Source organism: Rutidosis leptorrhynchoides, chromosome 3, assembly GCF_046630445.1.
Source record: "Rutidosis leptorrhynchoides isolate AG116_Rl617_1_P2 chromosome 3, CSIRO_AGI_Rlap_v1, whole genome shotgun sequence".
NCBI lineage: Eukaryota > Viridiplantae > Streptophyta > Magnoliopsida > Asterales > Asteraceae > Rutidosis > Rutidosis leptorrhynchoides.
Genome location: NC_092335.1, coordinates 219,288,678 through 219,306,463, shown reverse-complemented (window position 1 = coordinate 219,306,463; position 17,786 = coordinate 219,288,678). Strand labels below are relative to the sequence as shown.

At 36.1% G+C, this 17,786-nt stretch overlaps 1 protein-coding gene across 1 annotated transcript; it reads right to left on the bottom strand.

Moving 5' to 3' along the window:
• Positions 1–1,258: 1,258 nt before the first annotated feature.
• On the bottom strand, positions 1,259–2,017 carry LOC139900832 (uncharacterized). Its single transcript, XM_071883585.1, has one exon. It carries the CDS (start codon positions 2,015–2,017, stop codon positions 1,259–1,261), a length of 759 nt encoding a protein of 252 aa, XP_071739686.1.
• Between the last annotated feature and the right edge of the window lie 15,769 nt (positions 2,018–17,786).

The window sequence follows — 17,786 nt, the reverse complement described above, 5'->3', positions numbered from 1 at the left end:
TTATAATCAAAAATTACTAATAATAATAATATTAATAAAATCTATTAGTAATAATAATAATTATATTAATAATAGTAATAAATAATAATGATAAAACAATCATAAGAATGATAATAATTATATTATTAAAAATAATATTTTGTAATATTTTCTTTTTCTAATAATTATAAGAATAAAAATGATATTAATAAAGATAATAATAATATTAATTATAAAGATAATGATAAAAGTAAATAAGATAAAAATTTTAAATACAAATGATGACTTTTAGTAATAATATTAATAATATCTAATATTATAGTTTTTAATTATTCTTATAATAGTATCTATATTTAACATCTTTATTTTATTAATCATATCATTATAATTATAACAATAGTAGTAATATTGTTATTGTTATTAATACTAATATGGATGTTAGTATCTACATTAATAATTTAATAATGTAAGTAATATCAATATTACTATAGCAACTTGTAATTATATTTAATATAATAATATTACAATTTATGGATTACATCATATTTACTAATTATATATATGAGATCATAACTTTAATATTTAATATTTTTGATTAATATTCCTTGTGTAAAGAGTTTATATATATTCATTTTAATAGTAACTTAATAAATCTATATTCTACTTTATATTTTTAATTCTAATTGATTAAAGTGTATTTTATTAATTTCAAATATACTATATACATTTATATTTAAATATATATATTTATATTTACACACAATTGTTCGTGAATCGTCAAGAGCAGTCGTAAGGGTAATTGATTACATGAATAAAATTTCAAAACTTTTTAAGACTCAACACTACAGACTTTGCTTATCGTGTCGGAATATATAAAGATTAAGTTTAAATTTGGTCGAAAATTCTCGGGTCGTCACAATCATGATATAGCAAAAAATTCCATCTGGTTTGTGTGGAATGCTGTTTTATCTTGATCACGTATTGCCATTGGGATTTGATGATATCCCTTGAATGCATCCAAAAAGGATTTAAACTGATAACCACTTACAGACTCCACTTTCCAATCGATTTCTGGTAAAGGATAATTGTCTTTTGGACATGCTTTATTTAAATCTGTGAAGTCTACACACATCCTCCATGAATTATCTGGCTTTCTTACCATAACCGGGTTTGCTACTCATGTCTGGTATTTTACTTCCCTCAATATTCCAACATCCACTAATTTTTTAACTTCTTCTCTGAGAAATTTTGTTCGATCTGGAGCCATGCCTATTTTCTTTTAACACACTGGCGGGATATTAGGATTCACACCAAGCTTATGTTCAGCTACATGATGTGGTACTCCAGTCATATCAGAATCTTGCCATGCAAAAACATCCAAATTTGTGGCTAAGATTTTATAAAGCTTTTCTTTTGTTTCTTTTGCTATTGTGTTTCCAATTATGATTTTCTGATCTGGAAACTCTGGATTTGGTGATATTGACCCATCTTCATGAATGATTGGGTTAACAACTGTTCTGTTTATTTGTACACATTCTATTGGTCTTCTCCGTTCAGCGTACAGCGTGGCGATGCCAATCGGTGTGGGAAATTTCATCATTCCGTGTACCGTTGACGTCACAGCTCCGAATGTCATCATAGCTGATTGTCCTAAAATGACATTATACTGCGAATTTGCTTTCACAAGCAAAAATTCGATATGAGCAGTTCTTTTAAATGGCGTTTTTCCCAATACTACTTCTAAAACTATGCTTCCTTCTGACCATGACGGATCATTAGCAAAACTTGCTAAGGGAACAAATGTGTCCTTTAGCTTTTCCTTAACTATGTCCGGTAGTTGTATAAAACAATGTTCATACATAATATCTGCTCCTGCTCCGGTATCAGTATATATTCCTCCAACAACACAATTTTCTATTCGAGCTTCAATCACTACAGGAGCGTCAGATGGATTGGTGTAAACATGGAAGGAAAAGCAATCATTTCTTGTTTCCAGTCCTCTAATGTTTCTGCTTTTCTCCGTTGTCCGGCTTGCCATGAATGTATCATGTTTTGTTAGGACCCCGAAGTTGTATAGTGTTAATGTGAATTAAGCTTAAATGATGGTTTCTTAGAAGAGGGCTATATAAGGAACCTAAGTAGTCCTAATTAGATAGCCATTGCATTGTAACTGAGTTCTAGAAGCTGTGGAATGTAAATCTTGTTAATTCTCTCTAATACCGAATCTCCTTCACACTTACCGAATCTCATTCTAACTTGTCTTTTCTTTTAATCTCAACATGATCTGACCTATCATTTGGTATCAGAGCTTTTAGGGAGTGATATTACATCACTAGATCGATCCAGAGATTGAAGATTACAGAATGTGAACACTCTCGGTATATTGAATCAGATTCGGTATAATCGAATCTAATAATCTGACGTTCATATTCCTGTGATAAGTTCAGCGAAGGTGTATTAGGTTGATTAGAAAGAGTTTTAATCATCATTACAGCTTTTTAACATCAATTATGGAGAATCAAGTTGATTTCTAGAGTTCGTGGCTAAACTCTCGGTATTCATCAATTACAGCTTGATTCTGTAGTTAAGTAAAGATTTGAGGTTTCAGTTGTGATCGTGAGGTGTTTAATTAATCACATTTTTGACGGTTTAATTTCATCAATTCTTCAAGTTTTGAAGATTTGATACACATTCGGTATCGTAACTGCCATACCGAATCTTCTTTAAAGCTATTAATTCTCATTCAGTGTTGCAAATTGTGGTGTGTTTGTGATTCTATCACATTCGGTTTGATCATACATAGCTAATTGGTGTGATTTGAGAAAGGATTCGTTTGAATTCTGAGTTTTCATACTTAGACTCGGTATTGTCAACTGCTACAGTTGATATTCGGTATCCTATACATTCGGTATCTTTGATATTTTGTGTGATACTAACTTGTTTCCTTGTGCAGCAAGGTTACAGAATCTAATTCAAAAGAATTGATTTGTGTTTGAATTCAAATTCATACAGAATCTGACTACCAAGTCAGATACCGAATCAGGATCTCGGTATCACTTAATTAATTGGTTTTAAGTGTTCTTAGGCTACAAATCGTGTGGTTACAGAATCTATACCGAATCTGGGTGTGTTACTTGTATTTCTGACCAGTTTCTGATACAGAATCTGGTTTATCGAATCTGCTACAGTACAGAATCTGTACCGAATCTGCTACAGTACCGAATCAGTTACCGAATCTGACATTTGTGTTAGATTGTTGTGATTTTTCATCTTAGATTTGAGTAATACCGAATCTTTACCGAATCTACCTCATTCTCAAGATGTCTACTCAAGATACTTTGATCATTGGATCAGATTCCCGTCCTCCAGTGTTGTTTGATGGCAAGTACACTCAGTGGCTTCACCGTATCACTCAGTACATAGACTACAAGGGTGAGAAAGCAAAGTACATATGGGCTTCTCTGAGAGATGGTCCAGTTGTAGATTATCATCCGGATACTGGTATGCCAATTCCAGTCTATGAACTTTCTGGTGATAAACGTGAGAGAGCTCAGCGTGACATAGAGGCAAAGAACATTGTTATGCAAGCTCCCATATGAGTTGTTTGAAAATGTTGATAGCAACACAACATCAAAAGATATATGGGATGAGATCAAACGACAGCAAGAAGGTTATGACATGTCATATGTTACTAAACTGAATAAGGCTCTGGGATTTTATGAAGACTTCAAGAAGGAACCTGATGAACCACTCAAGGATACCTACCGTCATTTCAATGGTGTTCTCAATGAGTTGAAAAGGTGCAAGATCATAAAAGTAAATGCTGAAGTCAACATGAAATTTCTCAAAAAGCTCAATGTTGATTGGCTTCCTTATGGAACCATTGTTCGATCAACCAAAGAGATTGACAAGTTGACTATTCATGAGCTTGTTGAAGTTCTTATGCATTACCAACCTAAAGTGTCTAAACTTCAAGAAGGAAGGAAAGAGTCATCTCCAAGTGATCCTCTTGCTCTCATTGCCAAAAAGAAGAGCAAATCATTTACAACTTCCAAAAGCTTGTCCAAGAAAGTGCTTGTTGAAGATTCAACTGATTCTGAAGAATTGAATCTATCTGATGTTGATGATTCTCACCTTGAATTAGTCAAGATGGCAGCCATGTTCACAAAAGCCTTGAATAAATACAAGTTCAAAGGCAAATCAAGCAATCAACACAAGAATTCATCATCTTCCTCATACTACAAGAAAGCTGATCAATCAAAACAACAACAACGTGCTGATGATTCCAAGAAGGATGATTCAATCTGTTTCAATTGTGGCAAAGCTGGTCATTACTCTCATGAGTGCAAGATGCCTAAGAATAAGGATGCAGCTTACTACAAGAAGAAAATGTTGATGGCTAAGATTGTAGAAACTGGGAGAGAACTGAAACCGGTTGATGATACTTGGTTTAACTGGACTGACGATTCAGATTCAGAGGTTGAACATGCAAATGTTTGCAAGGTGACTAAGCTCATCAAAGCTACGGAAGCAATGGAGAATTCTGACTCAGCATCTGATGATGATGAGGTACAATCATCTGAAATTCCACCTGATTTTATCAAAGTGCAAAATGACATGATGAAGAATTTGGTCACAATGTCAAAAGAAGTCAAAGGTTTAAAATCTGAAAACAAGGTTTTAAAAGATAAAATCAAACTTTTTGAGACCAAACCATCTTCATCTAAATTACAATCGGAATTGCAAAGATTGACTGTCCAACTCAGCTCCACGGAAACTGAGTTGGAAGATCTTAAAAAATCAGTTCATCCGATTAAGGTCGAAAGGACAGATTATCGTCTAAAATCGGAACGACTTGCAGAAAAAGTTCAATTTCTAGAAAAAGATCTTTCTGATTTGAAAACTCAACATGAACCCACACTTTCAAAGCTAAACAAGAAAATTATTCAATTGAAAAACACCATCATTGAAAAGAACTCTGAAATCTCTTCATTGTCAAATGAGTCTTTTCAAATGAAAGCACAACTTGCCCGATACGAGTAAAAACTCTATCGAACTGATCAATCCAAAGCTATCATGAATATGGAACTTTTAAAACAAACGATTTTCATGAATAGACCAAAAACAATTCATGGTGACAAGTGGGGGTTGGGTTATGAAGATCCTAAGATCTTAGAAAAATGCTTCCAAAAATATTCCAGGATTATATCATTCTGATTACTTTCGAGCTGGTTTACCATATCATTTTGTGCATGCTTCTGATGCTGATTTTGATAATATTATTGTTAATCGCAAATCTAGGAAATACCATCAAATTAACTTAATGTATGAGAAAATCAATGCTAAAATGGGTAAATCAAATCCTGATTTCTTGAAGGAACTTGTTGAAACTGAAAAGAATATGCAACATGAAAATTATGTGCCTAAGCGTAGACTGGTTTATATCCCAACACTCATGCTAGAGAAATATATTTTAATGCTTGAGAATGAAGTGTTTAACAAACCTAGTTCTAGCATTATTGCCATAGACGAGGTGTTTGATGAACCAATTTTTGATGTGAAATCAATTCTACCAGCTTTGCCTGCATGTTCTGATAATGTTTTCCGTGAAGACCTAGCACATGAACTAACTGTCTTCTTTGAGACAGAATCCCTAGGTCAACCTGATTTAGATGTAAAGGTAGAATCTCAAGATGAACCAAATGTTGAAGACATGATAGACTTTGACACAACAATTAATGAATTTTATGAAAACATACCTGTTGTACAAAACTTGAAACGTATATTAGGTATCGTTGAAAAGGAAAATGTTGATTTTCAACTTAAGTGTCAATCATTAGAACAAATGCTTGCTTTGTGTGATAAATTGCCTCCACTTCCTAAGAAAAAATGGACTTATGATTTTACGGAAGGTGAAGTGCTTGTTTCTGCAGAGGAATTATGTCTTGAAATTAAGAGCTTAAAGCAAAAAATAGTTCAACTGAAACAGGCTAACACATTTAAGCAATCATCTACTGTTGAAACCAATGTGTCTAAATGTGTTGGTGGGATATATAAGAAAGGGAAGGGAACAAAAACATCTACGGATGCAAAACCCATTACTATTCTTAAAAACCCATTACATTCTCAATTTGGTAAACGTGTTTCAAAAGTTGCACCTTCAACACAATTTGTTGTCAAGAAAGTTCATTCTCAAAATGGTTATGTGTTAACTGAAAAGATTCCTATGATTCCAATGTCAAATAAATCAAAGGAAAGTCTTTTACCAAAATCAGTCAAGTCAACACAACACAAGAGTCCAAAACCTGAGTTGAGTGAGTATGATGCAAAGGAACGTAAAATCAAATTGGAAATTTTGCAAAATCAATCATCTCATGTGTCAACTGAAAAGTTTGGACGTCTAACTAACAGAGGTGTTTTTCATGTCACAGGTTATAATCCAAATTTGACTTACAAGTCTGTATGGGTTCCTAAGTCCACGACTAAGAAAGTAGCAACTAAACCAAAGAAATCTGCTAGTCGACCTAGGAAATCATCTCATGTTTTTCGATTTTCATCTGTGAACAAAACATCTACTGGGAATAAGTTTTGTGTTAAGACTTCTGATAACGATGTAAAACTTGATATTGCGTATGATGCTTCATGTAATGTGGTTTTAAATGATGCTTTATTGTCTAAATTGTATGATGCTTTACGTGATTATCTCATTGTTGATCCAAAGTTTATTGTTGGTACTAACCGTAAAGGACCCAAGAAACTTTGGGTACCTAAACTCTAGGAAATTAACGTTTACAGGGTTTCGACGTCTGTGTTTGGTATATCGATTCCGGTTGCTCTCGACACATGATGGGCGATAAATCCTTGCTTGTCAATTTTGTTGACAAATTCCTAGGAACGGTTACTTTTGAAAATGATGAGATTGCAGCAATAACGGGTTATGGAGATTTTGTGAAAAATGGTATAACGATCAAACGGGTCTCATATGTTGAGGGTTTGGGGTGCAATTTATTTAGTGTCAGCCAATTTTGTGACGGAGATCTCAAGGTTTTGTTTGAACGTCGTCAATGCTCGATGCAATCACCGATGGAAACGATCTCCTTGTTGGTAAACGTTGTGCTTCACTTTAAACTATTGACCTCAATGATGCACCATCACATGGAACCATGTGTTTGGTCACTCGTTCAACAAAGGAAAATTCATGGTTATGGCATCACCAGATGTCTCACCTGAATAACAAGGGTATTAATCGACTCGTCTCTAAAGACTTAGTTGATGGTATTCCAAGCTTTCAATATGATAAGCATCATGTGTGTCCATCATGTGCAATGGGTAAGCTGAAACGGACTAATCATCCGCTTAAGCAACACCCCAGTACTTCATCGTCCTTGCAATTAATGCATATGGACTTATGTGGACCCATGAGGATTTCTAGTCTTGGTGGCCGAAAACATGTGCTTGTCATTGTTGATGATTATACCCGATTTACACGGATTTTCCTTTTACGAACAAAGTAAGAAACCCCCGCCATTATCATTGAGTTCATTAAAAAGACTCAACGCTCTTTTAATAAACATGTTAAGAGTATTCGAACTGATAATGGGACGGAAATTAAGAATGACCCGCTTGATAGTTATTTGAAAGACCAAGGCATTGAACATCAGTTCTCTGCTGCACGAACCCCTCAACAGAATGGAGTAGTCGAACGACGTAATCGTACGTTGTGCGAAGTAGCTCGAACGATGCTTGCTTACTCCAAACTACCTCCGAAAATGTGGGGGGAAGCCATTTCTACTGCATGTTATCCCCAAAATCGCTGCATCATTAATAAACGTTTTGGTAAAACTCCTTATGAGTTACTATATGGTAGACGCCCGAATGTCAAGTATTTCCGTGTCTTTGGTTGTATATGCTATGTGCTTAACGATTTTGACAGCCTTGGAGAGTTTGATCCTCATGGCGATCAGGCCATATTTCTCGGTTATTCTTCGAACAAAGTTGCCTATCGTGTCTATCACAAACAGACAAAGACGATCAAGGAAAGCATTAATGTAAGGTTCGATGAGTTATCGGGAATGGCTTTTGAACAACTCAGTTCAAAACCCGATCCTAACCTGGCTATTACTTCTTCACTCAATTTTCTTGAAGAAGGGTGTTCCTACGACAACAACAGAGGAACTGGATATCTTGTTTGATAGTCTTTATGCTCCTCAGCGGAATACAAATGTTCAAACCGTACCGGTTATACCATCACAGTCAACTACTGTGGAGACTCAATCAAGTCTTTTCGATGAAGATACAATACCAACTGATTCACCCGTTGCTTCTTCATCCTCCTCCCACCTCCAGATATAGATAATCTTGAACCAATTCAAGATTCATCAGTTGATACAACTCCAGTTGTTTCTCCAGATACTCAATTGAATCCATTAGGTGGTGTTACATCAGATCACACGGATCAAGGCTCAACGTCAATAACGGTTGATATTTCAATGGATACCACTGATATACAGCCTCTTCCACATAACAACCGATGGACTAAAAGTCATCCAATTAATCTTATCATTGGTGATGCATCTGCTCCAGTCTCAACTCGAAGGGCGACTCGGAATATGTCTTTATACACTGCCTTTCTTAGTAAGATTGAACCAACAACGGTTGCTCAAGCTTTACTAGATCCGAACTGGGTAGTAGCAATGCAAGAAGAGATTAGTCAATTTGATCATTTGAAAGTATGGCGATTAGTTCCAAGACCAACGGGTCAACGACCAATAGGGGTTAAGTGGATTTTTAAGAATAAGAAGGATTCTGATGGAATTGTGGTTCGAAACAAGGCACGTCTTGTGGCCAAGGGATATCGACAACAAGAGGGTATTGATTATGACGAAACGTTTGCTCCGGTTGCTAGGATTGAGGCTATTCGTCTTTTTCTTGCATTTGCTTCTCATATGAAGTTCACCGTGTTTCAAATGGATGTCAAAACTGCTTTTCTGAACAGTCATCTTCAAGAGGAAGTTTATGTTGATCAACCAGAAGGCTTTGTCGATCCCATTCATCCAAACCACGTCTATTACTTGGAGAAAGCTTTATATGGTCTGAAACAAGCACCGCGTGCATGGTACGAGACCTTAACAAAGTATTTGCTGGACAATGGCTTCTCTCATGGAACAATTGATACAACGCTATTCATCCGTAAAAACCACGGTCACATTCTCTTGGTTCAAATTTACGTTAATGATATTATTTTTGATTCCACATCCCCGGCCTTATGCAAAGAATTTGGTGACCTTATGGCCAACAAATTTGAAATGAGCATGCTTGACCAGTTAAATTTCTTCTTGGGGTTACAAGTAAAACAATTACTAAATGGGATTTTTATTTGTCAAACAAAGTATATCAATGATATGCTAAAACGTTTTAAAATGACTGATTTAAAACCAATGACAATCCCAATGAGGACTTTACTGGATACTGATGCTAATGGGGAACCCTTTGACGTTACGCTTTATTGAAGCATGGTTGGTTCTTTAATGTATCTGACTGTAAGTCGACCAGAAATTACACTTGCTGCAACCATCTGTGCCCGCTTTCAGTCCAACCCTAAGAAATCTCACTCCAAAGCGGTTGTTAGGATTTTTCAGTACCTTAAAGGTACACCTAACCTTGGGATCTGGTATCCTCATGGATTCGATTTCAATCTCACTGCTTATACTGATGCGGATCATGGCGGTTACCATGTTGATAGAAAAAGCACATCTGGATCAATTCAGATGTTGGGGAATAGGCTAGTTGGTTGGTCATCCAAAAAGCAGAACTGTGTGTCTTTATCAACAGCTGAGTCTGAGTACATTGCTGCAGCTCACTGTTGTTCACAAGTTTTGTGGATGCAAACTCAACTTTTGGACTATGGCTTTAAGATTTCTAAGACCCCAATTTACTGTGATTCACAAAGTTCTATTGCAATTACGAGCAACCCGGTCCAGCATTCTAAGTCTAAACACATTGATATTCGTTATCATTTCATTAAGGACCATGTAGAAAAAGGGGATGTAGAGTTACACTTTGTGCCTACCAAAGTTCAATTAGCTGACATGTTCACTAAGCCCTTAGATGAACTTAGGCTAAAGTTCTTGATCAAAGAAATTGGCATGGTAGAGTATAGTGCTTGACATTCCTTAGATCTGTTGGGACTTAGGATCTTGTGTTTAGGGGGAGTAGATACATTCTAGGGGGAGCAACTACTTCTTATGCTTTAGATAACATCTTTCAAGGGGGAGCCTTACTTTTAGAATTCTGTTAATTTACTGGGATTAAATTTCAATGGTTACGAAAGGGGGAGGTAACTCATTGATATCATATTTCAAGGGGGAGTTAACTCATTTTCTTGGAAATATATCAAAATGGTGATTTACTTTCTTGTATATCACATTTTGAGGGGGAGAAAAAGGGAGAAAATGAAAATAAAATTATTTTTCAATAGTGAATTTCATAAATTCCTTGTTTTTTTCTGAAATAATTCACTAAGGCTTGTATACATCTCAGTATGCAACCCGTTTTAACAATTGGTATCATTAAAGATTTGTACTTTGTACATAATTCAAAATTTTCTAAGTACAAATCTTGTTTTGATAAAATTCATAAAAATTGGAAAAGATAAAATCCAAAAAGATTTGAATTTTAATGAATAAATGCTAATTTTAGCATTATACCGAATCTGACTACCAACAGTGCAGATTCGGTAAATTCAAAATTTTCACCAATTGTCTCAGAAATGTTTTTCATCAAAAATGTGATAATCCTGAATGATTTTTGATAAAGATTTGTCAAAGTTTGAAGTGCAATGTGTCTAAATATAAAAATGGACTGCATTCGGTACTTAAGGCCCATTAGGTAAAGCCCATGTCTTCAAAACATTCGGTATCTATAAATAGAAGGGTTAATGTCAAACTTGCATTTACTTTTACCTAATTGCATACCGTATATGATCTAAACTACTGAGTCTGCCTAATCTACCAAATCCGTCTCTCTGTATCTTCAAATCTTTGGTATATTCTTGTTTTAATTGAATTTAAGTATCACATGTTGTAGATCTGAGATAATTGAACATTTATAAACCAGAAAATCAAGCAAATAACATGATTGTGACACTTAATTTTGAAAAATGTTGTTTATACCGAATCTAAGTCGTATTTCTTAATTCTTTGATTAAACTCATCTGATTTGGTTGATTAACATGAAATCTTGTCAAATCCATGTTAAATTAGTTGATCTATCAATTGATCGAGTCTGATTACATGTTTAATTGAGTATTTGATAGATTCTGTACATACCGAGTGTGTTCTTGCTACAGTACCAAGTTTGTTCAAGTCATTAACATGTTTTCTGATTTGTTTGAGTTGTTAATTGATTGTGACTATGTTTTTGCATGATATAAGACTGAATATGCATGTTTGGGTGATAATATGTGATTTTTGAAGATACCAAATCTGTTCTTGGCTTTATACCGAATCTGCTATTTGGTACTTTCAAAATTTGAGATTTTCAACTTGATAAATATTGCATGCTTTATTTAAGTCTTTAGTATGAAAACTCAAGCTTATTTGGTTACAGAATCTCAAGTATTCATGACTACCGAATCTGCTTGATTTGTGCTTAAAATTGACCAAGTGTTGTTCTGATTCTTTGTGTTATATAATTGACTTTGCATGATGACTTTATACTGTGATGAATATCATATGAATGTCATGTTTGTCAATTACTTGTTCATATTTGGAATAAATGATGTTTTTAACTTAGAAAAACCATAAAAATTATAAAATTTGAAAAATACAAAGGATTTCAAAGGCAAATAAGAATAGAGATATGTGTTTTATGTTGAAAATCTTGTGGTCTTCTATTTCTTATTCATACAGCTAAATGGCGAACAATCACTTCATCAACTCTGAAACCAACATTCCTTGCAATTACTGGACTGCAATCCTAGAGAGGCATATACTATGGCCTGCTCTAAGCTCAACTGTCAGTGAACCAGTGACAGATCTAGAGCTACTCAATAGAACTATTAGGTTTGTGGAGTCTACACAACCTACTGCTGCAAATCCAGAGGGTACACAAGCTCGATTTGAGTTTGAGCTAAGAGAAATTCAAGGGAGGAGGAGTATCACTAAGGCTGATTTTAGAAGGATCTTTAGGCTTCCTCTTGTACAGAACGCTCCTGGTTTCCCTGCTACTCAGCAGATGATGTCATCAATCTTTGATCTTGGTTATATTGGAGCAAACAATGTTCCACCAGCTAAGTTTAAGAAGAAATACCTGCACTCAAGGTGGTATGTGATCTTCTCAATCATCAACAGATGCTTGCTGATGACCAAGAGTAGATCTGACAGCCTGACTATGCCAATGCTGAGATTGTTCTACTCTTTCACAAGAGTAGAGACTCCTGATTATGCAGAACTACTATGGGATTTGGTTCAGGCACAAGTTGATAAGCCAAGAGGTTCTTACATCCCTTGTGAAAGGTTTTTCTGTATCTTTATCCATGATGCTATCACTGCTTGCAGAAATGCAAATATATTTGTTCCAGGTACACATGGATTACAGATAAAGAGATTTGGGGAGCTGAAGATGAATACCCCGATGGTATCTGACAATCAATTCACTGCGCTGATTCCAAATTTGGTTTGTAGGGCTAGCTGCACCCCAAGACGTTCAAATGCGTTCTTATTTTGAGGCTGTAGGAATACCTCTTTCGAACTCGGTACAACAAGAACAAGTTGAACCCGTCACGGTTGCAGCCCCAGAGGTTGTAGAGGAACCTGTAGTACAACCACCTGGGCCAGCTAATCCTCCACTTAGGGTGAACCTCAAACGTTCTAGGGCAGCGCACCAAGCTTAACCCGTAAGGATCAGGGAGCCTAGTTCACCTAGGATTGAACCAACCCTTTCAACAACACCCGAAGTGAGCAGTGACACTGATTCTTCAGCAACTGAGTCATCTCCTAAACATTCTCCTAAGAGAACTCGATTTATACCTGATGAGATGATTTAGACTCTGACAACCCAACGAGTAACTAGATCTAGGACTTCGACACCCATCGTCCGCCAAACAGTTACTCCAACCGTTGGTGATACGGACTAAGACCTAGAGCCACTTAGGTCACCCTCACCCATCTCCGTATCACATCCAATAATAATAGTAAGCCCTACGCTAAATGAAGCGCAAGCTTCGGTAGGCAAGAGAGCTAAACGCAAGGATGGTAAAAAGTCCACTAAGCCCATCCAATCTAAATAGGACTTAATAATAAATCTTACACAGAAAGATGCTTCGGCATCTAAGGAAGTAAAGTCTTCCTCTGCAGTAAAGTCTGCGTTGACTCAATCGATTGAGGTAACTCAATCATTGAAGTCCAGAACGGCCGAAGGGGAGCCGAAAATTCTTGAAAAGGCACCCTGCGTATCGGCTGGAAATCCTCTTGTGCCTCAACGTATAACAGGGTCTTGAGGTCTGGCTTATCTTGATGAGGGAGATCTGCCGCGTCCCATGGAAATGAGTCAACATGAAAATCCTTCGGGATATTTATCAGACTTCCAGCAGACTGATCCCTTGGTTCATGAAAGTGATCCATTGGTTCAAACCACTTCTCTTTCGGATTCTGAAACTCAGGGTCTGGAGGAAGAGTCGTTAACTGAAAGAGATGTACCACCTCATGGTATATCAATGATTTTAGGACTCGGGGATAGAAATATCTCTGCGAGATCAAAATCGACAGGTAGTTCTACTACTTTGTCAGAGTCCCATGAGACTAAAGTCATGGAGGTGGATGCTTCGAAAGAAACTTCGCCGGCGACAACTCCGGTTGTTGCCCAACCTCCATCAGAAAGGGATATCATGAATCTGACTAGTAGTATGTACAGCCCTACATATAAGTATAATACCGCACATATATCCTTACCATCCCTCACGACAAATCAAACACTTCCACCGACATCGCCTTCAACAGTTGCTGCTGATGCTGATGTTGTTCGTGGTTACACTGTTGTTTCACCAACTGGGTCACCTTCTCGAATTTCAAATAGATATGGATTAAGATATCTCTCTGACAATGAGGTGGAGGAACTATATCTTGCTGAGTTTGCTAAACAAACTGATCTTGATGAAGTTCGCGAGACTATGATGATTTATCTTGAGCAAGCAAGGATAGTATATCCTTTATCTCCATGCAAGTCACCTGGACCAATTCACATGCCTGATCACGATGATTCCGATCCCGACAATCTTCATGAGGAGGAGAATAGACAAGGTGGTTATTGATCCAGTGGTTTTCAAAGATCAACGTATGAAGCTGGTACATCTAGTCAACATAAGGATCAAGATGTTGTTGATATATCTGATTCTGAAAGCGACGAAATTGAGGAAATTTAGTGTGAAAGTTTTTTAGATGAATCGGAAGGTCAGAGAGAGGGTGACTCAGGGATGCTTATGATTATGGATTCAGCTGATCAAGTAGAAAATAAGTCAGCTCAAGAGGACAATCAAAACTTCGATAATATTGAAGATATTTTGAAGGGGTCGTCGAGTGTCGCAAATGAATTCAATAATCATCAATTCGTTAACTTGTCATCTCTAACTAATGAATTTGGGATACACTTTGAGAAGGAGATTTTCTCTAATGGCAAGGAAGATACTACAACTCCTCCTGATCTGAATGTTCCATTTCAAATTGCAGAGATTGTTCTTGAGCGTGATGCTGATTTCCAATTAAGTGAGGAAGAAGAGAAGATGATTCTTCGTTCACCATTCATTGAAAAACAAGTGTATAGAATCTATGGTGATTCTGATCTCGTCCTTTTTGCATCAATGAGTGTTCTGGGTGCATGGAAATATCATAAGAAACCAGAATATCTCAAAGCTTATCTAAGTGTTCGTGACAAATATAAATTGAAGAATGAAGAGAAACTTCAAGTTCAGCGAAATTTAGAGATCAAAAGCATAAATAAGATTTTGATAATTAACAAGGATGGAGTGAAGATGCCATTATTTCAGGTAACAAGAATAGATGATGAAGATTATCAATTCTCTGAAGCAGATTTTGATAGATTGAAGATGGAAGACATTATTTTCATTTACAATTACTGGATTAACTTGAATGAATCTGCAACAATTTATCATGCTACTGCGATGAAGGCAGTCTACAGATTTATTCTTGACTCGATGAGATAGATGTCCGTTCATGATTTTCAGATGGGGTTAGAATCTGGACACAAAAAGCTCTGAATCAAACCACCAAATCAAGTAATCGAAGAGCTAAGATATATGTCCTTACTTGAAGTAAGTGACAGTCCTTATGGGTTTGTGTTTGTCAATTCTCACTATACAAAGATCTTCATCAGAGTCTCAGATTTCAGAAGATACTCAGACGGAACGTTGATGTATGCTTTCAAATATTTGAGATGGAGACTGATCAATAACTGCTATTCAACTAAAGACAATGAGATTGTCAAATACATTCTTACAAGATTGAAAAGTCGTCTAAAGACAATAGTAAACATACGAAGATATGAGAATCTCAAGGGATTCAAATCCAAAGTTCATTTCAGAGGAACAAAGTTCCTTTAGATGTTTTAATAGGATTATATTGAAAAGTTCACATTTAACACTAAGGTGGAGATTGATAGGACCCCGAAGTTGTATAGTGTTAATGTGAATTAAACTTAAATGATGGTTCCTTAGAAGAGGGCTATATAAGGAACCTAAGTAGTCCTAATTAAATAGCTATTGCATTGTAACTGAGTTCTAGAAGCTGTGGAATGTAAATCTTGTTAATTCTCTCTAATACCGAATCTCCTTCACACTTACCGAATCTCATTCTAACTTGTCTTTTCTTCTAATCTCAACATGATCTGACCTATCATGTTTGCTTCAATGGGTGCTATCTGACAATTACGCCTTTTGGTGCTCTTGAAAGTTTAGTGGTTCTTTAGAACTGGTGGTGTAACACCCTGATTTTTTTTTTTAAAAACACAGCGGAAGTCTTAATTCATATAAATACCCTTAGTTAATTACGAACATGATTATCACAAATCATTAGCTAGTTACTTATTACAAACCACCGGTGTTACGTTAAACAACTAGTTACATATTTATAAAAGTTAAGACATCAGAGTTCGTCTTGTCAAACATATCGTCAACCCAACTCCAGTCCCTACCAGCACTAAGATCGAAAACCTGCAAGGGATGAGGTGAGGGGGGTTAGCACGAGGCTAAGTGAATGGAATCATCTAACAGATCTAGCATACAGTACCAACTTGTACAACTACAGCAACTACAACAATCAATAACAGGCAGCTGACAACTAATAACTAGTAACTATCAACTGGCAACAATCAACTAGCAACTATGCTCCAACTAGAGACTCGGCGGCTTGTACGAGCACACGAACACTAGCTGATCAATCTAGCGTCTACCGAAAGTCCTTACTACTGAATCCCCAGTATAGTAAATCCACACGCAGGTGATGCGTCATTCAGTACTATACTCAACAAACAGTAGCCAACTGGACCCAACCACAACAAGGTTGACCTCCCTGAGCTGAACCTAACAACAATAGGTTCCAACAGGTAACTACAACTTGTGCACACAACTGTTAAGCAACTATCACTACGAACAACTGTTCCTACGACTAGCATGGCAACTCTACGATGATCATTATTACAACATATCTACTAAGCATAGCAACTATAATAGTATAACATAGTAGCACAACTTGCTACTCTATACTACACCCAGAGATAATCCCACTCACCGATTACCAGCTACAGCTCAGTTATCTTACTTCTGAGCTTCTTCCTTGTTCTTATCACCTGAGAACAACACAACGAAGTCAATATACATATCTCAATCAATAGTATAATTAAATCATACTATAAAATAGGTCATAACACCATATATTCATAATTTTATGAGTCTACATCATGACTCCATTCAATAATGGCATACAGGTGCGTGCAAAACACGACATACACACTAAAACTCCTTTTCCGACCCAAAAACAGTTTGATCTAGTTTCTTAAAAGTTTATCATTGAAAAGTATTCTTTATTACAATTCTAACGATAGTTTATTCATCAAAAACGGAGTTACGTTTTGAAAGTTACGCCCGTTTCAATTTCATAAAAGGTACTGTAGCAAATAGTGACACTGTAGCAACTCGGTACTGTAGCAACTCGGCACTGTAGCAATAGTGACACTGTAGCAAATAGTGATACTGTAGCAACTCGGTACTGCAGCAAGTCGGGTACTGTAGCAACTCGGGTAATGTAGCAACTCGGGTACTGTAGCAACTGGGTTTCGAACCAATTTCGCTGATTTCGTATTTTTTTTCCCCAAAAACTCGATTTTTGAGCGATTTTGATCAAATTTTAAGCACATGGAAGCTACTAAACATATATACAACTTATTTCTAACATCAATTGAGCATCACAAACACATATAATCAAGAATCAAGCATCAAAATGCATAAAACCCATATGAACCCAAAACCCATTTTGAGCAAGAATTAATACATGAATCTATGATATGCATACCTTATATTGATCATGAAATCACAAGGAATATATCTCTAGCTTCAATTAATCCAAAGACTCACAAAATCAAATTAGGGTTTATGTGTGTGTTTGTGTATACGTTCGTGTGTGGGTTTGATGAAATGAGAAATGGATAGAACTATCCAGATACATACACTTAAATGAGTTACAAACTCATACCCCATATCACACAGGTATTTACCAGTTATCTTATCTGATAACCTTTCG

Bases quoted from the DNA above. Each gene is read 5' to 3' on its own strand.
- LOC139900832 (XM_071883585.1), bottom strand. From the start codon at position 2,017: ATGGCAAGCCGGACAACGGAGAAAAGCAGAAACATTAGAGGACTGGAA.